Below are 26,499 nucleotides of genomic sequence, written 5' to 3'. Positions count from 1 at the left end.
CGCTTTGCATTATAATGTTGGTCTTCCTCTACGTTATTACCAGGATCTGTCCGGTGTTGTTAAACAGACGAGCATTTATTGACTATGCTTTGTCTTTTCATCTCGTGAAATACAACTTTTGAATTTTATTAACTGTGGTCCATATAATTTTATAAATATGAAGTGTTTATTATAAGTTATAGACTTTCATGGTCTTATTTTGATGGCCATAGCAACTTATGACTTTAGCTAGGGAGGGAAAAAGAGGAGCAGCATATTTCTTAAAGAGAAAATGCTAAATTGCTTTTTTTTTTGCATTTAGACAATAAAGTCAGACTGGGGTTTGTTTCATTTTATCGGTTCATTTTGTACAACGCATTGCATCAAGTAAAACACACACACATCTTCAGCCTGGACATTCTGTCCCTATGCAGTTCCTCTCGATTATCATCTCCCTCCAGCGCCCCTTCTGGGATTTCTCCCATTGAGGTTGATTTCTGCAGTTGAATTTCAACCGGGCCAATCAGCGCACAAAACGATGACTTTTGAACGATTATTTTTGATTTTCTGTGCTGCTTTAGAACTGTTGTCTGCCAATGGTCGTAGTTTGGCAGATGTTCAAAATCGCTTCCAAATATTGAGCAATTAAAATTGGAGCAAGAGAAATGTTTAAGACATTTAATTGCAACTCAAGCTTAGAGCTCTCATGAACAGCTCAGTAATTCTCATTTCACACTGTGGGAAGGTTGTCTACAGCGCACGCAATTTCCGGTAAACATAGCTTTGCTTCCTCCATGCTCCAGTTGGCACATTACATCCATCACGACCAGACGTTAGCAATTGGGTAAAATCACATCCAATCATTTAAATCTTCAACATAGTCTACACCTCCAGATCTTCTTACTATGTCTATCTCTTTCATTATGTATATGCAGGTCTCTTAGTAAATGATTGTCTCCATTCCTCTTCCTGTCTTTGTTTCTGTTTTTGGTGCATTCTCCCATGAATCACCTAATGTTAGTATCAGCAGGCCATATATCCCTCAGTGCATGTGTGTGCATAAACACATTGCTTTTCCTGCGTATCTAGTATCTAGTTTATCCTTTCTTCCAGATACAGCTCAGAAAAGTATGATGTTGTGAGAAAGTTCAAACCTTTTTGCCACTTGCATCTTGCATAGATTCATTCCACGTAGAGTGGAATATTTCTGTGGTTCTGCTAAGGTGTAATGGAAGCCCAGGTTGCTTTAATAGCAGCCTTTATGTATGTCGTCTGCACGATTGGGTCTGGTGTCTTTCATCTTCCTTTTGACAATACTCTATTCATCTTTTATAATTCTCTCATTTTCTGAGGCACTGAATTTTTAGTTTTCATTTTCTGTAAGCCCTAATCATCAAAACTGCATCAAATAAAGGCTTGAAATAGTTCGCTTTATATGTATGTAATAAATCTATGCAATACCAGAGTTTCACTTTTCTGAAATGAGTGACAAAAAATATTAAAGTTGTCCAAGTTTGTTTTAGACGTACCTGTACATTTAAAGCGTATCTGTTTATTATTTCTGGAAGTCTCGTTTGTAACATTAATTTTTTTGTGTGTAGAGAGTGTAGAGATCTTCAAGTTAATAAATTCATCGGAGCAAACTGTGTGACAGTTTTAATGAATTGCTGGGCCACTGTCCCTTTAAGGCTGCTTTAACACAGGAAATAAACATAGAAATTCTCTGGCCTTTGACACTGAAAGCTGAGCTGCCGTCTGTTGTTTGGACATAATAAAAACAAAGTGCAGCATGAGCCCCACAGCTATCACATGCCATGGATATTGCACATGTATACCAATGGTACAGTGTTTAAATATGTTCATAATTTTGCAATTACGGTAATATTCTCTCTGTTTCTCTTGGACTGTGTAAACCCTTGAAAAGGGAATATGTCTTTACACTCTGCTGCTTCTGCCAGCTAGCAAATAGAAAAAACTGTAAATACTAAAGTTCAGCCTATTTATCTGTCCGGCGGTCTATGTATATTAAAAAAACAAAACAACAACTCAGTGCAGCCCCACCAGGGGAAAAACCTCGCAGGGTCTAATTGACCCAAACTCTTAAGACTGTGGGAGGGTTAAAGGTCGTGTGATTCTGACTTAAACTGTTTACAAGATTTGGAACAATACCAAAAAAATTACTGAAGGAATTTTTTCGCACTTATTTTACAGCAGATGGAAAAAATTAAAGGCATACAGTAAATGAAACGCATCGTGTATGTTTGTAATTAGGATAATTAAAAGATATTTTTGAACAGTGTGGGATCTGTTTTTACTCCTTAAGATCGTTTTTATGCATTTCTTTCAGGTACAATATTGAACTTTAGTGTTTTAATTGTTGTGTGCAAAACAAAAAGAAGTAATGTTACATTTAGAGACAAATGGGGGAAAAAAGGCAGAGAAGGCTTTTGTATCTGTAGCGTTTCAGCACCTGCTAGCAGATTTATGGATATGTGCCGGCTCTGCCTATTCCTAATGTTAATGCACAATTGTCATGCTTATCCTTTTTTCCCCTCAATTGGTCCATTAAAATGTTCCATAAACCATTTTCCTTTGAAGGAAAAAAATTACTGCTTCGGTGTGGTAACCATGATGCCTCTTCTCTGTATGGCCCTATTGATCCACTGGGTCTGTGACTGTAAAACAAAATTCAAGTGATGGCTGATTTATTTATGGCAGTTAAACAATCGAGAGTACAGTTGAGCATTTGAAAAATGTATGAGCATTTATGAAGCCGCATAATTTTATTGTTCTCTTTTCTTTCCCTCGTTTTCTCTGTGTTGTTCTCCCAGGACGGAACCTTCGCCAAGGGGGAAGTCGTCTCAAGTCCAGCAAAAACAATCGGGCAGTCCTCCTTTGTCGACTTTGGTAAGAATTAAAAATAGCTTTTTTCCTTTCCTTGGGTCGAATAGTCTTGTTGGTTTAAAGCAGAGCCCTAACTATGATAATCTTGTGCTTTCTAATGCTTTTTTATTTAAACAAATCTTTCTGTATTCATAGGAAAATCTACTTTTCAATTATTAGTGTAGCAGGTGTAGCTATACGTATAGCAGGTATAGACACCAGGTAGGAAAAATTAACAACGTCGAAATTGGCAGGTTTGAAAACATAAAAAAGGGCTAGTTGTTTTTCTAATGTATTAAAAGCCAAAGTTAGCATGTGATCTGGTGCGTCTTTGTTTACTTTCCTCCCTCCATGTCTATCCGACAGTATATCTATGAGCATTGTTGTGTGAGTACCAGAAATAACAAGTGGGACATTATGATATTAATTTTTAAAGGACCCATTTATGAAACACTATACTAAGCTACTAATGTTATATTAAGTGAGTGTAACTGTTTTTGCAATAATGTTTTTTTTGTCTTTATGATGTGGCTAATGGGGGATCCAAATAAACAAACAAATGCTCCGCTTTATATAAACAAAAAATTTATTTAGAATTTGCTTTGGGTTTATTTATTAATAGGAACAGACACCGAGAAGGAGGGGGAAATTAAAAGAAAGAAAGAAAAGAGGTAGGGAAGAAAGTTAACAGGGAGAGTGAGAGAGAAATAGAAGTGAGAACAAGAGGGAGACGGAGAATACAAGACAACGGTAGGAATCTGCATCTACATCTGCAGAGAGAGAGAATAAAGCAGATCAAAACAGAGAACCGAGAAGCGGCAGCAGCAAATAACAGATGTGTATGAAAGAACAACAATGTCACTGAAAAGCACATGGTGCTTGTTAATATAAGGTGTGTCTAGTGGCAGCCGCAGCCCAAGGTGGTGTGTGTCTGTGAACACCTGAGTCCATACCTGATTCGGCTACAAAGCAAAGCTTCACAGTAAAAAACAACAAAAAACTATTTTAGTTGAAACAAATGCAAAAAATGCCTTCATTTTGTTTGTGAAAACATAAAAATGTCATTGGACGACTAGTTCTGGCATTAAATAATTTAGTATGACATCGTTTCAATTTAATTAACAACACATGCTGCGTCATGGCACTTCACAAAGAAAACATGAATGCAGCTTGATTGTGTATCATCTAATGCTTTGATTGAAATAAGGTTTTTACATCTCTATAAAACATTAAAACAGCTGCATTGTTGAGGTTTGAGGAATGGATAGCAGTAGTTATATGGAACAATACAGAATAAGTAAATATGCATCCCTGGCCAGGTTGCCTTGGGGTCACAAATGTGTTTGTGACTTCTGCGTGACAGATTCATTTTTTTCTCTCTTCTTCTAGGCTTTTTAAGCTTCTGCATTTGAAGCCGCCTAGCTTCAAAGGATTCTAAATAAGACCTTATGGTCTCCCTAGCTTTGACGGTTTCACTGCAGCCCTCTCATCACGCGCACAAAAACCACACACTCTCACCCTTTACCCACGAGGCTTATCTCTCACACACAGTCACAGGCACGGAGTCCCACACAAGACAAGCCCACAATCCCATATGGAGCCAGATTTTTGTGGGGATCTTATCCTTTTAAACAATCCTGGCCAGCAAGATTCATTGTTAGGCTCAGCTTTACGTTTCTCCTCCGCAAATCTCCACTTTTTCACAAATCTCCAGGCTGCCTAAAGAGGCCCTTGGTCGTCCATCAGAGCGACCACACTGAGGACAGAAGAGGAGAACAACGCCGGCTACTTAAGCTTGTCTCTAATGTGAAAAACAATAAAGTTAGGGAGACCATAACAATATTAGGCAGGTGGTCGTAATGTTCTGCCTTTTTAGTTTTAAACCTTCTTTCTGTTCAGATCTGTTTCAGCTGGTTGGATTTTTTTTAAGATTTTGCCAAATGAAAATTTTTCCCTCTTTTTTGAGGGAGAGGGGTGCAGCGTTAAAATCGGTATAATCATTTTTGCTTTTGTTTTCCCCACAGTAACAAAAACGACTTCCCCAAAGTCAGCATGCATCCAGCTGATTCTGCAGCACTGCTTCTGTCTGAGACAGTGTCAGACCTTGTTCGCATTAATTCAGTAGTAACAGCAGGGGGCACCTAAATATCCGCGGGCCAAATATCCCAGCATATCGACTGGTGTACGGCCTGGCTTTTGTTTTTTTTGTTGTTTCTTTTGGATTATAAATCTGCTGCTTCATGCTGACTGAGCATTTCTAGTTATGTCTGGAAGAAAACAGCAAAGTCAGCAGGAGAAAGAACCTTTTTTATTTTTTTTTAGTTTGGAACTGTGGCAATACTGTGCAATACAGCTGAATAAATAGGTAATTGTCTGTGCTACTCATTATGACAATTAGTTGCTAAATATGTGTAAGCCCTCTTAAATATTCTAATAAACTTAATTAGTTTATTGATATTTCACTCCTCTATCTGTCTGCGCTGTTTGTTTAAAGAGCTGTCAATGGTTGAGCGCTGTTTATTCAATATTAATTTAGTTCTTTGTGCTGCACATGCACATAAACACGCAGCCAAACACACAGTAACAGTTTTACGCCGATAAACACATCTCTGCTGCCAAGATTAATCTTTTAATCTCACTGCAGCTCGGGGTGCCCATCAAATATTTAGTGAACAAACTTGCCCTTCCCAAATTGCTGATGATCTATGAGCCTGAGGGGAAATGACCTGTATGCTGTGTCTGAATATGTACATGTTCATATTCTCTCTGGAATATTATCAGTATTTTTGTTGTTTTTATTGGATACCCCCCCTAACCTCCCTATTATGTTTAGTTTCACTAAAGTTTTTCTTTTTTTTCCCCTATTTTCTTTTGTCTTTCATTCAATGTTTTCTTCTTCAGATGCTTTTGTCAACAGCTTAGGGTCAGATTTTACTACATTGTTTTGCTTTCTTCTTTTAATCCTTATTCTGCGTGTGATCTAAACATAAAACAAATCATTTTTAAATTTAATTTGGAAAATGAATTTCCTGCAGTCACTTTTTACAATTATTTTGAGTGATATCTAACACCAGCGAATCTGATCTGTGCAAACAACTGAATGAGTGATTGTGGATTAATTTAGATAACTTCAGATACACTGCAGCAAATAATTAAAAATACATTTAACTCGCAGAGATTTACAGCTACATTATTTTGTCAAACATATTTTGTGATGGCAAAGCGAGACAACATCAATAACAATGTCAGATCTGGTGTTTTCTAACAGAGATGCACCAATTAGAACTTTTATGTTGATTTCAAATCTCCATTTGTAAAAGAAAAAAAAAGTTATGACCATCCAATGCAATTACTTTCTGATGTCTTTAGTCGATTTAAATGAATTTAGAATTTTATTGTTTGTTTTCAGAGCTATCAGTTTTCATTTCAACGCTTTTAATTTTAAATTAGAGCCTGGCTGCTCCCGGGCCTAATTTATTAGGTTTTCTCGCCTCTGAGGACTTAAGGAAACCTTAAAGCCTCGTTATTTTTACCTTGGATTTTGATTTAAGTCAAGCATGCCTAACACAACAATATTCATTTTCTTTTGCTATCTTTTGATAAAGTGTATTTTACTTTCTTTTTAATCACTTGACCATAGTCCTGGAATTCTTTTGCTAAAATAGTCAGTAGTCAACCGTCACTATCAGCTTTTGTGCCTTTTTCACATTTTAAATGTGAAATATGTAAAAAGCATTCACCATTTTCACATCTTTCATAGTTACAAAGCTCAAAAGGCAAAAATGACTCTGTTGTGTTTTATTTGGCCTTTTATTAATCTACTTGAAGTTTTGCTCTCTCTCGCTCTCATGCAGCTTGATTAAACCACTTGATATGATGAAAACAATTGATCACATTTTAATGTTTCCATATCTCCTCTGACTTCATTTTAGAACTTGCTACTGAAAATAGCAAAGTCTGAATCTTCTTCACTAACATTTTCCACATCAAAGCATATCTGTTGAGCAGAAAAAGTTTGGACCTTTAAATTTCCAAGCAGCTCGTCACACATCAGGGCCAATCAAGAAAAAAGAAAAAAAAAAAATGTTGATTCCAGTCACCACCAGATGTCTGGGTGCATCTCTAGTTTCTTATGTTATAAATCAGGCTGATTGGAAGACAGTGTGCTCACCTCAATGAAAAATTCTTTGTTTTATCCCGATTGTTTAGCATTATTTGATATACAATGTAGATTGGATCCTACAACCCCTGGCAAAAAGTATGGAATCACCAGTCTTGGATGAGCACTCATTCAGACATTTCATGCTGTAAAACAAACTCAGATCAAAAACATGATACAATATTAAGGTCGTTCCAAAGTGCAACTTGTTGGCCTTCAGGAACACTCAAAGAAATGAAGAGAAAACATTGTGGAAGTCAGTGAATGATACTTTAATTGACCAAACACAGGGAAATAAATATGGAATCACTCAATTCTGAGGAAAAAAGTATGGAATCATGAAAAACGCATAAACAAAAGACCATTCAAAATACATCACTAGTATTTAGTTGCACCACCTTTGGCTTTTATAACAGCTTTCAGTCTGTGAGGCATGGACTTGATGAGTGACAAACAGTATTCTGCATCAATTTGGTGCCAACTCTCTTTGATAGCAGTTGCCAGATCAGCTTTGCTGGTTGGACCCTTCTTGTGGACCATTTTTTTCAATCTCCACCACAGGTTTTCAATTGGGTTGAGATCTGGACTATTTGCAGGCCATGACATCGACTGAATGTGTCTTTCTTCAAGGAATGCCTTCACTGTTTTTGCCCGATGGCACGATGCATTGTCATCTTGGAAAATTATTTCATCATCACCAAACATCTGTTCAATTGAAGGGATGAGAAAACTGTCCAAAATGTCAATGTAAACTTGTGCATTGATAGAAGAATTAACCACAGTCATCTCCCCAGTGCCTTTGCCTGACATGCAGCCCCATATCATCAAGGACTGTGGAAATTTGGTTGTTTTCTTCAGGCAGGCCTCTTCATAAATCTCACTGGAACGGCACCAAACAAAAGTTCCAGCATCATCACCTTGTCCAATGCAGATTCTTGACTCATCACTGAAGACAACTTTCATCCAGTCATCCACAGTCCATGATTGCCTCTCCTTAGCCCATTGGAGTCTCGTTCTTTTATGTTTAGGTGTCAATGCTGGTTTTCGTTTAGCTTTCCTGTATTGAAATCCCATCTCCTTTAGGCGATTTCTTACGGTTCGGTCACATACATTGACTCCAACTTCCTCCCATTTATGCTTCATCTGTTTAGTTGTACTTTTTCGGTTTTCAAGACAAATGGCCTTAAGTTGTTTGTCTTGACGCTTTGATGTCTTTCTTGGTCTACCAGTACGCTTGGCTTTAACAACCATTCCATGCTGTTTGTATTTGGTCCATATCTTGGATACAGCTGACTGTGAACAGCCCACATCTTTAGCAACCATGCGTGAAGGGTTACCTTCCTCAAGAAGTTTCACAATCCTCTCTTTTGTTTCAAGGGACATTTCTCTTGTTGGAGCCATGGTTCTCACCACTCCACTTCGTCCAGCAGCCCTCCAAGGTGTCATGACTGCAGGTGTTTTGAACTGCACACTAACGGGCACATCTAATCTGGGGCAGGTGTCCATTTAGGGAAAGGAAATAGACTGGGTGTGTCCTTTTTTTCTACCTCCAATTTGAGTGATTCCACACTTTTTTCCTCAGAATTGAGTGATTCCATATTTATTTCCCTGTGCTTGGTCAATAAAAGTATCATTCACTGACTCCCACAATAGTTTCTCTTCATTTCTTTGAGTGTTCCTGAAAGCCAACAAGTTGCACTTTGGAACGACCTTAATATTGTATCACGTTTTCGATCTGAGTTTGTTTTACAGCATGAAATGTCTGAATGAGTGCTCATCCAAGACTGGTGATTCCATACTTTTTGCCAGGGGTTGTATAAGAACCAAGTGTGGTCACAAAGGCAAGTGAGTCCTCCATCTTGTTTTGTAAGGCGTTGTGTCCCCTGTCTCTTCCTATGTATTCTATTATTTACGTGGCCACTAACAAACAGAATGAATGTGTTTCCCTCCTGCTCTAACTTTGTCAACGTTACTGGCAAACACTGAATTCTATTAGAATGCATTTCTCTTTTACTGCAGCGTGGACGATTGTTATCTCCGTCTTTATCTTTAAAAAATTGACCATAAATGATAAGAGATGTAATGGACAAAAACAGAAGAGACAGAATAAGGAATATCTTATTAGGCAGAAAGTACAGACGAGAGCAAATCGAAGCACCACTGTGTAGGCAGCACGGATAGAAAATAGAAAGTAGAGGCGATGTGAGGCAGAGTAGAGAGCAGCGCTGGATCCCTGTGTGATCTGGAGTGGGAATTATTTCCATCACACATCACATTGTCAATTCTCACTCTCTGCTTTTACCTGCTCTTTTCTCCCCCTGTTCAGCGCTACATTTTTCTCAACACATAAAGGACTGTATGCGCCAGCCTGCCTGTACTTCTGTAGAAACTGCAGTACAGGTGGAAAACTTCTGTTTTCCACCTGTACTGCAGTTTTGGCTTCGTCTAAAAACTGCTGAAAAGCTTAAGTTCTGCGCTGCAGCAGAGGTACAGATGTTACAATGTTTAAGTCTGAGTAGTACATTTGACCTTCTCAGAAGATTGGGCAATTATTCATCAATATAATTTTTCATCGGACAATGCATTTTAATTTTTTTTTAATTTTTACATCAGATTGTAAAGTGATATTTGTTGTGATTAAAAGAAAGGTATGTTCTTTCACTGTCCTCTGTAGCTTTAAAGCCTTGAGTAGAGTAGAGAAAGTTGAGAGTAGAGAAGCATTTTTACGCACAAAACATAAAAGAAATATTGGTTTTCTTAGTTTATTATCTCTGTTTAAACACCGTCTGTCCATCCGTCCATCTGTCCATCCATCCATGTTTACTCATCAGCCATCCGTCTGTCCATCCGTTGTTTTTCATCATCCAACAATTCAGTTAACATCAGTCCCTCATGTACAGATTCATCTACTCATCTATCCATTTTCTCATCTGTCTATCCTGTCCATCTTTCCATCCATCCCTTTCAGTTCTGGGGGTTTCAGGGCTACAGTATTGGTATATAACACTGTGGTAGGGGTTCATCCTACTGGCTGCCGGTTTTGAACCCCGCTCCATCTGGAGAAAGTGATCGTTCTCATCCAGTTAAACTGTTTCTAATACGTATTCAGTGGATTGTCAGTGTCCTCTAATTTCACAAAGAAAAACAATACATTTTATTTGATCTCCAAACATTTTCACAAAACACATTAAGCTAACAATGTGATTTTAGTCGAGTATGAGACTATCGTACTGAAATTGAACTTTTAATCATAACCTACCTTTCACAAATTAGATTTTTTTCTCTATTCGTGCAGAAAGCATTGATTCATTTTAAGCCATGCGTTTACCTTTAGAACGGTCATGGAAAGCAATAGGAAACCCATCCACTGTCTCGTGTTTATGAGCGAACGGTTCTGCTATTAGCCCGATTCCCATAATAAATGCACAGCATATGCCAGACAAAACACAACCATCTGCCTGATCACTCAAGTAATTGCTTTTTTCAAAGTGACAGCGGCTGATGCATAATTCATCATTAGGTAAAACACAGTGAAGTTTCACAACCGGATGTGTCACCAGGCATCAGTGCAGGTGGAATACAGAGACCAGCAAAGGGGCAAGTTTTTATGTTTTTAGAAACGGCAAAATCCCAGCATGTTTAAAAGTGTTTTTTCAAAATGGGAAAGGCTGTCATCATGCCCTCTGTGTGTGTGGGTGATGAAGTGTGTGCTTCCAGGCAGGTAAGTCAGCATGTGCGCAGCCTAGTTGCCTCTACTCTGCCCTCAGGCGTTCTTTTTCCACTCATCTTATTATATCGTGTAACATTCACCTCCCTCCCTCTGTTCTGTCAGCCTCATTCTCCCCTCAACCACTTTGCACTTTTTTTTTCTATTCCTGCATTTTTTTATATATAATTTTACTGGCTGTCCTGTCCTGTCTTGTTAACCAGCCTACGCTGCTTTTCTACGCTCTTCTTCTTCTTTTTTCTCTTTTGGCTCCATCACTTTCCTTCACTCCCAGAGAAAGGCCTGTACCTTTTTCAAACAGATGTAGTGCAGTGCTGCTTGTCTTGTTGAGATCAAAGTGGCTTTTACTTTGTGCCACGTGTGTGTATTTGTGCCAACGACATCCCTCTCTAGACTTCCTAATGAAGGAAAGCGGTCCCAGGAGGAATAATAAAAACCTAATCAAGCTCCATTTTGTCAAAGAGTTTACATTAGCCCTAATGCAAAAGTTTTTGTGGTTTGCAATTGCTGAATTTAGATCATCATTTGCACATTTTAACATGCAGTTTGTAGCAAATATCAAAGTTCCTCCATGAGCAAAGTGTCCCTTACTGAAAGAAAAGTCTTCTTTCCTAATGGCATTCACTACAGTTAAGTGGTGACCTTAAATATGAATTACCAACTGGACCATCTTCCCAATTTGCACTTTTAAAATGAATAAATGTGTTTTTCATTGAGCCTCAGTTCAGAGCTACAGTATTGGCATATACCAATACTGGTATACTGTGTTAACGAGACACTTTTCATGATCTTAACGATTCAGTTTTGGTTTTGTGTTAAAGATTGTTTGTTTTGTAGTTGTACTTTAATTATTTTATATCTTTGTTTGTCTCTCGGTTTCCTTTTTGTTTGTACTATTGCGTTGTTGTTAAAGGGATTCTTTAGTCTTCTTCACCGATCACTGTTACCATTGTTGGGTTTATTTTGCCTATTCATTCTTCTCAATCCATGCCCCATTTTCCTCACTGGGTGTATTATTTTGATATTTATATCAAATGATGCTTAGTATTGTTTCAGTTCCCCTATTATGATCTGTAGAGGGAGATGAAGATGAGAAAGATGTGAGACAAAACCGGTCAGTGACTATAGGAGGGGTTTGATTACTATCCCAACTTTTCAAGTAAGATTTGAATAGATCATTTTATGAACATACCAGTTTCAACAGTCAACCTCTTGGTTGAATGAAATGATCAATTCATCTCATGATAAAATAAAATGAGTCCTGTAATTTCCATTCTGATGAAAAATATTGTTTGAAGGACAATTTTGTTTACAGGGTTAGTCCATTTTCATTCATTGTTTCGGTTGTATGTGTTTTTTATTTCCGTTTTATTGATTGTTTTTGGTTGTTGTGTTTTATTTTGTAATTTTAAAATGTATTCCAATGCCAGTTTGGAGAGTTTTGTACAAAATTCTAGTTTATTAGTCTTTGAGAGGATAAAGTTGCAATTTTATGCCATTATCAATATATAACTTGAAAATGGTCTCAAAACAACAATACTATTGATTATTGCAATACTTTCTGGGACAATTTATTGTCCGACAAAGTTTGTTACTGTGACCCAATGCAGGGTCCTGTCCTTTGCGTATCTTACAGCAAGCATCTGTTAGGTGGGATGTCTCAAAGTATGCTTGTGTGAACACGTGTGATAATTGGCAGACGTCGGGATATTTTGCAGCGTGTAATATGCCACCAGGTCACACGGCCTAATCGTGCGGTCTGCAGTCTCTCATCTTTTTATCCACTTTGCCTTCTTGATGCCGTTTTTTTCTCCAGTCCAGCGCCATTCTGCAGCTTCAGTGCACAGCTCCCTCAACCCGTCTCCAACATGCCACACATCAACTGAAGGGGTACAAGGGGATAATGCGAGAGGGGAAGACAGACTCAAAGATGAGAGAAGTTGAAAGAAAGATAGAAGGAAAGGTAAAAAGGCGAGCATTAGGAAAAAAGGCGACTGGACTGAGGAGGCGAAGGTGGTCGAGTAAAGAGGACTATTACAGAGTCAGATGAATAGACGAGATGGAAGATGCAGGAAAGGGCAAGTAGGATGGGGGAGTGTGTGTGCTGAAGAACTGAATAATCAAAGAAATAACCTCAGCAGGACTGACTCTCTCCTAAACCTTTTGCTTTTCTCCACCTTGGTGTTTCGGCGCGGAAACTTTCCAGTAGAGCACACCTCGATGCACACATGCTCTTATTTGAATTTATTTGCCTTGTTTCAACATTAATGCAACTAATTAGAAAGCATTGCTCACGTCTGAATAATTTTCTGCTGGTGGGGGGATGTGGGAGTGTGTTTTGTCCCACCATATGTTACAGTACATGTGCCGGTAGATATTAGCAGCAATCCTGCAGCCCGTTCGGATGTGTCCTTCCATCCATGTTGGTTTTTCTTTTTAATCTGATGCTTACCCTAAACTTAGAATGCTATAGAGTCCAAACTAGACATTTTTCATGTTTTATACCATGAAAAGGAGTCTTTTAAATTCACAGAATCTTGACTTATTAGCTTTTTCAGCATCTAATTATCTATCTCTTTTTCTCCCACTCTGCCTCTCGCTCAGTTGCCCCTGACAGCCACTTTGAGTTTCTCCTCCTCCCCATCTTTGCGCTGTCATTCATCATCAGAGTCATTCGGTTCTCCTCTTCCACAGGGCACAACATCTGCTAGGGAGTCTGGCTCTTACCATGTTGAAGCAAATTTGGATTAACAGAGCAGTGGCAACCTGGGCTAAAATCGACTTTTTAAAAAAAAATTTTAAATAATAACTTTATGAGCACAGGATGAAACTTGTCAGTTAGTGGAAATGCACAAGAACAGCCTCCTGGAATGTAAACCATAAACTATGATGCTTATCAAATTAGTGAAAATCTTCCATCCATCCACCCACTCGCCCATCCACCCATCCATCCATCCGGTTTGGCTTTTAGATGCATAACGGAAACCTCCCATGTTGCTAAGTAATGCCAAGCACAGCCGCTGAGTTCCTTAGTGGGTTCACACTTTACTTCACTGACTTTGAAACGCAAAACAAAAAACAATCTGCAACTGTTCCATTATCAGTTTTCTTCTGGAGAGCTCCTGCAAACATCCATTTGGAGCTTATTGAACTGCAGTTTTAACAGCACACCCAAGGCAAAGTATGACTCCGTGGGTCCTGCTTAATTTTTACTCTTCATCCATGAATCAATGCCCCTAAGCTAAGCTTCCCCTCTAAGCTACTCGAATTTTACACGTTTGTCAGGACCTTTGTGAGAAACTGTTCTGTGTGACGAGACGACACACAGACGCCGGCTTACTATTGTATACCGCCAAAGAAATCTAATAGTTTCCTTAGTGGACCAATACCAAATATTAAAGAATTTGTTGCCAATTAAGAAAGGATGCAAGACATCCTGTTCTGTCAAAAGAATGCAGAGCAAAGCTTGTCTTGGTTAAAAAAAATTTGTACTGTTGAGATTTCTCTGGCGAGAACGATGTTTATTTTAAAAGACAAATTTAAAAGAGAAGTTTTCTCCAGCTTTGTTTTTATAAAGATAATAAAAAGCTGTACAGTATATGTGACTAGCATGCTGTGCGTTACAAAAGCCTGGCCAGTTTTCCTCGACATGATGATACTTCACAGCAGCTTTATTTGTATGACAAGCATTTTATCTATTTAAAAGGCTATCAAGACAGATTATTACAATGTTGGAGGATTTTATAGACCATGACAATCACCATGTGTTGAAAAGAATGATGTGCTAATTATTATTATTATTTTCTTTTTCCTATCACCACTGAGTTATTCACCATGCTACCTTCAGTTCTTAATGGCCTTTGGTTATGACGGGTTGAGTTGCCTCAAAGGCAACTTACTCTTGGGCTTACTTCAACCATATAAGTAAGCCATTTCATAAAGTCTAGAAGGCTACAAAGCTGCGACAGACTGGCGACCTGTCCAGGGTGACCCGCCTCTCGCCCGAAACATTAGCTGGAGATAGACTCCAGCACCCCTCCCGACTCCACTAGGGACAAGGGTGTTGGAAAATTGATGGATGGATGGATGGATGGATAGAAAGATTTCAAAACACAGTATTTTGCAGTCGGCTGTTGTAGTCAACAACTACCCATCCTGACCTGTCTCCTTGGCTGAAAGATGTCAATGAAGAAAGGTGGCATGCTATAATACATTCTGTATTCCTTTGCGTCATTGGAGATTTAAAGTTTACTGATCTTTGAGACAATAACATCGCATACTTGCATATGTCATGGCAACTGTAATGCCATTCAGTTGGCATTACAGTTGCATTCAGTAATGCCAACTGAATGCATTACAGTCGGCATTCAAATACATCAAAAACGCGACTCAAATCTCATAGCAACAGTAATATAAACTAATCACATGTTACTGTGCTTACCTGTGATTAATCACGTGTTACTGCCGACGCCTTGTCTGTGCAGATGAAAATTTGTGGAACTTTCTCATGATGAACAATTGAAGCGGGTGCAACAGCTGGTGGCCCGACCTTCTTTCTGAAGAATTTAACTATCGTTTTACCACTTGGATTCTGAAGGGCTGAAACATTTCATGCAAACACACACCTCTTTCAAAACACTGTAGCACATCAAAAACAGCACACATATTTCCTAAGCAATTATTATTATTCTATTTTTTTACAAAGGCATTACATTTCTTCATGTTTAGACCCGTGCAAGACGTAGTTATGCCAAAATACGTGGTATGTTAATTAGCGTGACGAAGACTTAAAGCACAGTGGATGCAAGGACTGATTCATGGTCACAAATATTGCATTAAATCTTTGTTAATAGTCAACTGGCATGATCAAATTTAAAATCCATATTTCCAATTTCTTTGTCTAAAAGCTCAAGGCTGTCAATGGTGCAGAAAGTGGCCTACTCAATGTTGGTAGCAGTGGGTAGTAATTCATCATATAATGAAAAATCTTTTTAATTTCAAAAACTATTTTCCGTCTAACACTTGTACATTTGCAGACGTTTTGTTCTGCTCTGGAGTTTTCCAGGAATCTTTTTTAATATTTGTTTCTAAGTTTCAGCCTTCTCTGATATTTGGATTCATGTATGTATTCAATGTTGCCAAGGTGTCAACACCCTTTGCTCTTCAAAATATTTCCTGTTGTATATATTCCTGGTGCTTGACCTTGTGGTATTTAAAACAAACCTTTTGGATAACAAAATAACTTCATGTTACAACAGCTTTACATTTTATCAAAAACATTTTGTTAAGCATCACCAAATAGAAAATTTGTTCCTTTTACGTAAACCTGAGCTACAGCTGAACCTGGTCCAGTGAAGCCTTTTGGTTTTGAATATCCTCTGTTTTAACTGAGGGAAATTCACTTCTAACTTGTACTCCAAATAAACCCCGCGTGGTTTAATCCTGATATCAATTAATATTAATGAAATGGCAGTAATTACTTGTACTGGATGAAAAGAGTTGGGAACTCATTGTTCAAGTCTAGAGACATTATTGAAAGACATCAAAGAGACAAGTGCTGCTAGGATTTGTGTGTGCTGGTGGAAAACAAGCAGGTGTTCTTGTGATCCAGTTCACACATGGAAAATTAAAAAAAAACACAGCACCTACTCCTTTGTTGCCTGAAACGTTGCTGCTCTCAAAGTCACAGCAGAACAAATTCACGGAGTAGAGATGGAATGAGAATATTAAAATAGCACAGTTGCGGGAAAGCAAAGTCTCGCGTTTCTCTTCAGTTCAACCCTGTATTTTTATTCCCTGATCTTACTTTGCGTTTCATTCTGGCAGATGGAGATGGCTATCAGGATCACCTTCTCCCCGCTTGTTTGGATGAAGCCTGTCAGAAGAGTGTCATCTACATCGCCAAGCGGAGTTCAGAAGAGGTACACACACACGCACACACACCAACGCAACCACTTTCAGCGGTTAGCCTGCTTTGTCCTGCTCAGACCTTTGCTGTCATCTGATATACTGGTTAATGGACAATCCTGTGGGAGGCAATAATTGAATCCCAAAGTAAAAAGAAACTGCCCTCTTGTTCTCATCTGAGTTATTGAATAAAATCTACTGTGAATCTACTGTGAGATTCTTTTTGATGCTCAAGCAGTGCCCAGATTTATGGCACAAGCAATTGTGACCACCATCAGACTTCTGTGTCAATGGTTTATAACCCCAAAGCGACCCACATGCGCAGAAAGAGAACGCAGACGGCACACACGGAAGTAATAATGAATGTCACCGTCTGTGGATCGATTTTAAAGTTATTGAGGGCTGACAGTTTTGTCACAAAGGAAGTGAATAAAAACAATGTGCAACTACTAGCTAGGGTCTTTTGTAGAGAACTGACTGCAAATTCTGTAGAGGAGGGGTGAAAAGACTGGAATTGGACCATTCACTGCAGTGAAAAAGTCTGCTTTAATGTAGCCGTAGGGTGTTTTCAGACCAGCCCTGCTTAGTCCACTTTAATCAAACTCTTTAATCATTTGCCCAGAAAGTCTAGTTCATTTGGGTAGGTGTGAATGCACTTTTGGTTCACCCTGATGTGGACCAGAAATGCAAACTCTGGTTTGCCAAAAACTTTAGATCTTGGTTCATTAGAAATTAACTCTGGTGTGGTTCAAATGCATATATGAATGCAAGGGATTCTGGGAAAGCTAATCCAAAACAAACGCGAGAGTCTATTGTTATCAGGAGAAACGGCTCGAGGTCTTTTACTAAAGACAAATGAGAATTCCCACAACCGCTAAAATCTGAAGGCCCTCCATTTTGTTTACGTTTTGTGAAGAAGGAAGGTACGCTCATGTTTTCGTGTCATTTCCTTCAGCGGTTCTTGCTGATGTGCCACCGCAGGTGACTGGGGGAACAGGTTTCTCTAAAGGTTTGGTTCATTTGTCAGTGTGAAAGCAAACCCCACAAGGTGAAAATGCAATAACAAATGTCGTAGTTTTGGTCCCCAATCGAACCGACTCTACCGGACAATCAGGAGTGAAAACACCCTTAGTTCCTTCTGTTTGGTGAGTCTTTCCCAAAAAGACCTTTGGTTTGTCAACCATTCCTTATGGGTTCTGGCTGCATGATTTGGGTCATTTACCTGCTGGAAGACAAACCTCCACTCGCCTCAGTCTCAGGTCTAACAGTTAATAACAGGAAGTCTTCCAAGATTGGAAGTTTCCAATTTAGCTTCATCATCTTTCAATGGCCAGCCTGAACCAGGTTTCTTGTTCTTAGTAAAGAGCAATGATAATCCCACCTTACGTTTTTCATGACAGGTTAAAACATAAAACTACCTTTGCATTAGAAATGGATACTTTAAAATATTTCAACATGTGAACAATTTAGTTCGAATCCCAACACGACAAATATTTACCTGCAGTTTACCAATTGTTTCTCTGATACAATTGTTGTCTATTTCAAGAAGCCAGTAGCCATGTGGCTCACTGCAGGAGGTCTGGGCTGATTCAGGACATCACTTTGTTTGTGGAACAGTGTGAATGTGACAGATTTGCACACACGTTCGCTCATGTAGTTTCATCTAATTAACGTGTATGCATTTAATGTAGCGCATACAATCATGTTCACGCCAAGTTGTTCTTGCACCCAAATGAGCACACGTCCGCTCCACAACCACCTACAGAACATCTTGTGCGATTCTCTCCGTTAGCTGTACGTTTTGGCAAGGGGGCTCCCTATAATTTCTTCTGACCAGAGAACTGGCATTCGCTCATTTTTAATTCCCAGTCCTCTCCCACACATGCACACGTGTGTATGAAAGACACGTCAGACCTCATAGATGTGCGCATTCTGTAGAAATGCTTTCTTTTTTTCTGTGTTTTTTTTTTGGGGACTGTCAGCACGACCAAAAATGATTGAAAGAACAAGAGAAAGGAGGAGTGTTGAAGAGGGCGGGGAAGGGAGGACTTATCAGCGCTGATGGATGAAGTAAACACACGTTGTGTTCTTTGTTGTTGTGTGTGAGAGACCGTCATTACTGTCAAAGAAAGAGACGGCGAAGACAATAGTGGGTGGAGTGAGGGCCAAATCTATTTCTCTTTAAACTTCCACAGCTGTTTGGAACTGCTTGGACACTCCTACGGAAAATATTGTCTTGACTTGTGCATTTAAAAAAAATACAATCGTTGCTGTAGCTCTACCCCTGCAGTCTCTCCAGTCCTTCAGCTGACAGGATTACAGGAGTCTGCGGGGGGGCTTCCCACAGTCTGCTTCATTTTTGCTCTTTCTAGACACACACTGATCCCATTTATAGCCACTCAGAGCTCCTCTCTCTCTTAGACCCACACCCTCAGTAACACAATGGGATAATACCACAGACAGCAGTGTAATTGTGTGACTCAACTGTCAGACAAATTGAAGCAGGTAGACAGGGTGTATTTTTTTTTATGTCACACACTAACCAGACTATCTGAAATATTCCTACCAACAACAAGGTGACAGAAATCTCAGACCATGACACTTTTATTAGTTGTGTTAACATTGATGCTGAGCAGTATTTATCCATTCACAATCTTTCAAAGTAAGGACCAATCAGTGTTTTGTTTTTTTTTTAAACATTTTAGAACTAAACTGGAATTTATGTTTGGTGTAAAACGTTTTCAGCACACAGCTGACACAACATACTGGAGCACTGAATCTGATTAAACACAGTAGGTGTTAATCCTGTCTGGTTTGGATTGTTAGTGGAGTGTAAGCACTAAGAACAAGATTCTCGCACTCTGCACACCTGCCAGCGATGAGTGAGTGACCCAAGCAGCAAGTGTTTGGCCGGCGGCCGCGTCTCCTGGCCCCGAGTCAAGGCAAACCACAAAGAAGTGATGAGCTCTGCTGACGCTCCTGCTGTTCTTGTGATTCGGCTTACGTTCACTACAATGGAGAGCCGTTTCGTTCAAAATTCAACAAATAAGTTATATTATTGATAAATGATTTTATGTATATTCTGTGAAATAAATAAATGTCCCCATTAAAACAAAAAAGTAAAGCTTTTGATTAGAGATGAATTCCCGTACTCCAATGATATATGAAAAATCCCATAAATAGGTTAAAAAAAAAAGTGTCACAAAGTAAAACGCCATTAAGAAATTAATAAACAATGGAAGAAATTCATAAATAAATAGCTAAAGTTTTTATTTAGGAAATAAGCTCCCAATTGAAAAATATGTTTGTTATTTCACAGGGGCCATTATTTATTTGGCATATTTATTATTCACTTATGAATAATAGTATTTATTTAATTTCATATGTAAAGACTCTTTATGCTCTACAACAATGAGCTTATAAATAAGAGCACTCAATTTGTATTAACAGCAAGTGATAATCTGACTGCACAGTGGCGCAGTTGGTAGAGCTGTTGCCGAACCCATGTGAATCACTGGGTTCGATTCCTGGCCACAGAGACAGCATTTCTACTGTCTCTGTGTTGCCCTGCGACAGACTGGCGACCTGTCCAGGGTGACCCCGCCTCTCGCCCGGAACGTTAGCTGGAGATAGACGCCAGCACCTCCTGACCCCATTAGGGACAAGGGTGTTAGAAGATGGATGGATGTGATAATCTGGAATATTCTCCTTGTTGGTTAAAGAAAATATCACAGCATGTAGGAGAGATTTAGAATAGGCTCTATAAGCCTATTTGTAAATGTAATGTTCAATACTAGTTTATACTTACTGCACTGTTGGTAAAAGTCCTTCATATCATCACCTAAAATAATGCCCTTTTTTTCCCCAAAAAGTTTTTTTTTTCCCCTAAATTGTCTTTTGGCAAAAACAGTTTACACTCCATAGCTACAGAACTTTACCAGAATCTAAAGATTGCTTGCAAACATCCTGGTGTCGGGTTAACAAGGGCACCTTCAGTAAACTCCACCCCTCAGCAGGCCGTCGCTGTTTTGGCAGCATGTTAGGGATGAATTAGAAGGCTCATACAATGAGCAATATTAGTCAAAAATCCTGGTTAAAAACAGAACCTGCATAATGAGCGATGTTTTTTCTTTTCCTTTACACGTCTAAATGCACATTGATTTATCTCATCTAACTACATTCCTTTGCTAAGCTCAGTCTGGAACCAATTCCACACTGAGGCTGCTCCCCTGTCAGTGTGAGGAAGACTGCATCTTTCCAACCCTTCAGGTTAGTTGGTGAGTCAAAAAGGTGACCCTGGCAGCAGGCAGCAGCAACACCAACCCACCCCCGACCCGTCCATCCATCTGACAGAAAGACGTGTGGAGTCAGTCCATCACTGGCTCAACTACTTCCTGAGAATCAGTGAGCCCATTTACACCGAAGCTAATGACTGAACACATGCATGTAAATGGACACCAACAACCACATGTCTGCAACGCTCATACTGTAGATGTGCTTCACTGATATACACTATGTACTAATCAAATCACTAAAGTAATCAAAGTTGTACTGTTGTCCAAGCATCGCTACAATCGCGGACGTTAAATTTGTGGGGTTTATTTTGTTGTTTTCGCCATTTAGTTGATTTTTTTTTTAATATAGTGGAACCTCAAGTTCAGTTTAATTTGTTGCGTGACCAAACTCGTAAGCCAGTCTACTTGTATTTCAAAAGATTTTTCTCCATTTAAAATAACAAAATAATTTTAATCAGTCCTAGCTAAGCTTTCTATAAAAGAGGTTAAAGTTTCTGGTTCCGATGTGACAAAAGTAGGAATATTTGAAACTGTCAGTAGCGATATTTCCATTACAAATGTGCTCAAAACTTTTTCAGTACTCTGCTAATGTTGAATAATCACAATTTTGCAATTACTGTGTTTCCATTAAATAAGAAGCAAAATTAAAATCTCATGTGAATAAGTTTGTTAATGCGACAAGTAATTAAAAAACGTGATGCGCCATAATTCTTCAACTACTTCCTGTCGTTTTCTTCTTTGTGGTTTGCGCCAGCGGCAACATCCTGTTGTTGATCATGTAACTCGTGTGAAGCAAAAAAAAAAAAGTGTTTCAATTGCAGTTTTGTGAGCTGAACCAATTTTGATATGACCAAAAAAAATCTATCATTGCAGCACCAAAACCTTTTGGCAACAAACACAAGTTGTTGTTGTTTTTTTCCAAAATTGACGTGTTTCCATTAAGTGAATTTATTTTTAAGATGTCAAATTGCTCAATTATATGGTGAATAGAAATCTACTTATTGTTAAAAATCTGTATGAAGTTCGAACCATTATCCATTAAATTCCACCAACTTTCCCGATTTTTCTCTCTGTTATAAAAATAAGCACATATAGCTTGTTTTTAAGAACTAATTGCACCCAGCTATTTTCAGCAGCATACTTTGAGGCAATGCAGAAAAATGTTTAGCCTTGAGTTACAACTTGGCACAGTCAGAGGAACTGTTGCTATGGCGAATACTCGGGTCATGTAGCAGTGGTTATGTGGGTGAATGTCATAGTATCATCATCATCAGAGTGAATTCCAGGAACCGAGGTTTTCCAGCACAATGTTGCATTTTAACTCCTGTTATTGGTTTCACCTCTCGGTTTCTTTGGTGCTGTGCATGATTCCTGCACACAAAGACACATAATCAATACCTCATTTACACAATTACACACTCACGCCAAAACTGGACCAACTTCCAGGGTGCCAATGGCTACGTGACTACGTGCTGTTTCCACTCTCCCCTGCATTCTGTCACTTGCTGTTTTTTTTAGTGTCAGTGTTAATGTAATGAGCTCTAGTCAGTATAGTGCTCGGTATACAAAAGTCATTTGTTTCAGATGTTTTTCTTTCTTTATTTATTTTATTCATTTAGCCACAGACTGCCTAGTCCAACAGTGTTACAGCACCTCCCCACATCACTCCATAAATCCCATCCACCCCAACCTACACCACAGGCCACCCACATTTTAATTTCTTGGCCTAATGAAGCGGCAGCTCTCTCCGTCAAAGTGAATCAATGGGAGTCTGCAAGCATGCTGTCGCTTTTTTTCACTTTAGTCATCAGCAAAGTCGGGGAAGCTATCTTTTATTTATTTATGTTTTCTACATTAATAGCCTTTTTTTTCTTGGGTTTTCATGTGTTCCTGCATGCGTATCATACGGTTCAGTGTGTGATGCGCGCATGTCGGCGACGCAGATTCACACGGTAAGTCATTAGTGTGCCGAGTTTTCCTGCTGGTAGATAAAAAGTCATTTATATGCAGAATCCTTCTCTCCGTCGCCATTAAAGGTATCAGATTACCTCACGAGCGTAAATCCCATCATCGTCTTCATCTCCATTAACTAGGTCATTTTGATCTCTCCGCTAACGCGTTTCTCACCCACTTGTAGCACACACACACACACACACATGTGCTTACAAGCAATTTCAAGTTAATATTGTTGACATTTGATCCAGCAAAAGTCTGAGTTATTTAGACGCAGAAACTACATTTGAATTAGAGATTCTTAAGCAACTGATTATCCTAAGAAGACATTCACTTGACATTCTACAGATACTTTGCTTTGGTTGTTGATTAAATGCCAGAAACTCCTGCATAATTTGTTTCAAATGTTCCGCTCCCAAGCTGGCTATTTTAGCTCACCTTAGAGACTTTTGAGTTGTACGTGCAAGGCCCAATATGATTTGCTTTAAAATCACACCACAGATCTGCAGACTAATAAAAACAAAACTCAGGGGAAACATTGTCATTCTGTCCTGGGGGAAAATGTCCTAAATTACTTCCTGCCTTCTGTTCAATTGCAAAGACCGTATCTTATGGCTTTCTACTTACGCTGTTGCGCTGTTATCTCATTCTGCCAATGGCCTTTTCATCGTCTGCCTTTGTTCTGCCAGAAGGTTTCACAAATTATGATAAGAAATCGGTGTCAGTAGGTAATCTTCAAGTGCCTCAGTTTATATATATATATATATATATATATATATATATATATATATATATATATATATATACACTGCTCAAAAAAATAAAGGGAACACTTAAACAGGTGTTTAACACTTAAAGTGTTCCCTTTATTTTTTTTGAGCAGTATATATATATATATATATATATATATATATATATATATATATATATATATATATGAGAAACCCTGCTCATCCTGAGTTCTGATTTTAATTATGACCACCGACAGGTAATGTACGTACAACAGATTACCCCCCACCTCTCGCCACAGCATCTCCTCCTCCCACCTGCATGGATAAGCGGATGTCAGTATCGTGGTACGTGTAAGTAGGCAGGAAATATTAGACAGCAAGTGAACATTTTGTCCTGAAATGACAAAGATACAGGATACAGGGGGACAAGTATTTGAGTGAGTTTGACAAAACCCAAACTGTGAAGCCTAGACACCTGGATTGGAGTAGCTCCAAACTGCAGCTCTTGTGGGTTTGTGTTTTGGTTAGGTAGTAAGAAGTATCAATCAAAAGTGGTCTCAGGACAGAGGAATGGAGAACTGGTGACGGAGTCACTGGTGATAATCATTGAGGGATCATTGATGCACGTAGGGAGCGTAGGCTGGACTGTGTGGTTCGTTTCAACAAGCTGCCATGGCTCATATTTCAGAAGGAGTTACTACTGTTTCTGCTTGAAAGGTGATATAATACACAATCCATCTCAGACCTTATTCCACTCGGGCATCTGTGGGATGTACTGGATAGGTGAGTCCGGTTCATGAAAACTCCACCTCACCACTTACAGGACACAAAGAGAGTCTAGTAGAGTCTGTATCTCCACGGATGACTACTACACTGTTAAGATTGGTTGACCCGCATTGATGAAATCAGTTTTCATTGTCGCGTAATGAAAATCACGTCATTCTGTTTTCTGCCTCATGTCGTCAGTTCCTTCTTTTCACAACCCTCCTGGTGAACTTGTCACTCTATACATGCAGACGTGTTGTGTGATTGGTCTGAATTGCATGGGTGTGTCTATTTATGGAGAAAGCAACATTACTCAAGTCCCCTGGGATGCTGTTTTGACTCTGTGCTACATATGGTACATCGTCAGGTAGCAGTGACAATCAGAACAGCGGATTTTCTGAGAGCAGATTTTTGAGGACCAATTGTTCGAGGCCGTGAGGAAGTACATACTGAAATGTTAAACTCCCTCTGGTCAGTTTTGATCTGATGCAGCGTCCGAAGGTTTCACCGACGCCTTCTGCTCTCTTTTTGTTTGTTTTCTTGATACTGTGAAAAACAAAAATGAGATTTTCTACCCTGCCAATTATTATTTCCTCCTCCTCTGAACTTGTGAACTTGTAATAGTCATTCTTCTGCACCATGATCGCAGTGTTTACTGCTGTAAACCAAACATGACCAAACACCTTGGTATGTTTTGTGGACCGTGAAGGATCTGTGTGGAAACGGCAGTTTGACTTCGGTCCAACCGATGCTGGTGGTCATAATTTTATGCCTAATAAGCATTTATGAACACGTGTCTATAAAGCTTTGATCTTTATCATCTTTCATTTCTGATCTTTCGTCCTTTTCATCCTTAGTTTTATCAATTTTCTCCATATACCTTGCTGTCCTTCCAAGCGTTACAGGAAAGGTCATGGATATTTACCCAGAGAGCAAAATGCCATCTCTAATTTAATCAATCAACAGCTTTAATGCTTTAGTACCTTCAAATGAAGCCCCCTCACCCTGATACATGTTAAACGCTCAGTTGCTGGGGGTGCATGTGTGTGTGTAAATTTTCTGCAGTATTGACTAGATCTGGTTGATATTCTCTGGGCTTTTCCTCTCTCCTCTTCTAATCAGTGTTGAGGGGGGGGAAAAGAAACAGACAGTACACTGATTGCCTCAGGGCCTACATCAGCACAGTGGTCTGCTGATAAGGCCTGGCCGGCAAAGGCCTCATGTTCCCCTGAGAGGGAATGTCATAGCACAAGTGAGAGCAGACCAAAGGACTCCAAGGTAAAGCAATCGCCTGTGATGTATTTTTTGCCTGTAGGACTTAGTTGGGGGGAAAAAAAAGAAATTGGAACAAGATAGGTTCTGATAAAATTTTAGACATCTGGACATATTAAAGTCGACTTTTAAAATTAGGTACAGCTGCACATAGATAACAAAGCTTTTCATTGAGTGAAATGTAGGGTCTGTAATTCCTTACAATTAGTCACATTTTAATCAAATACAATATTTTCAATCTGAAAAGCCTTTTTGCTGCTTAATTATTGGACAGGTAGACATATGAGCTCATCAGCAAATATATAATTTTGTGTCTATTTAGGTTATTCAACCATCAGATTAATGCAAAGTGCTATTCAACCGTGAAGTGTTCTCAGAAACCCCTGATCATTCATGAAAAAAAAAATCCTTCTTTAGAAATGTGGACTGAGAAAACAGACATTAGTGTTGGACGTCTCTGCTGCTGCTACATGTTCAGCATTAAGATGCTATTTCAGGCTTGTTGTTTGCAGATGCTGCTTCTGACTCAGATTTATAGCCATACCAGAAATGCAACTGTTGCATAGAAAAAAAGATAATGCTATTAATTACATTAAAACTTTTAACATGTTAAAATCTATGTACTTACTATGAACGCGTTCAAGAACTGGCCTGTATTTTTAAATTGTTTATTACAAGAAAGATTATTGTTCTGTTTTATAGCAAAGGTAAGGTGTCCGAAGTACTTAAAACTAATTCACCTGTACATGACAACATCTAATGTAATCTTTACATAAATTGCTAAGAATCTCTTTAGAGCTGCGCCTGTTCAAATGAATTTCTGCCGCC

At 38.9% G+C, this 26,499-nt stretch overlaps 1 protein-coding gene across 1 annotated transcript in view; it reads left to right on the top strand.

Moving 5' to 3' along the window:
• The window catches only part of itfg1 (integrin alpha FG-GAP repeat containing 1), a 169,716-nt gene that overhangs the window by 37,310 nt on the left and 105,907 nt on the right, over positions 1 to 26,499 (top strand). Inside the window, exons 8-9 of the mRNA XM_005802501.3 lie at positions 2,811 to 2,886; positions 16,575 to 16,669. Of these exons, the coding sequence (XP_005802558.1) occupies positions 2,811 to 2,886; positions 16,575 to 16,669 (171 nt within the window). The remainder of the gene's footprint in view (positions 1 to 2,810; positions 2,887 to 16,574; positions 16,670 to 26,499) is intronic.

Source organism: Xiphophorus maculatus, chromosome 4, assembly GCF_002775205.1.
Source record: "Xiphophorus maculatus strain JP 163 A chromosome 4, X_maculatus-5.0-male, whole genome shotgun sequence".
Taxonomy (NCBI): Eukaryota; Metazoa; Chordata; class Actinopteri; order Cyprinodontiformes; family Poeciliidae; genus Xiphophorus; species Xiphophorus maculatus.
This window is presented reverse-complemented; position numbering and strand designations above follow the sequence as displayed.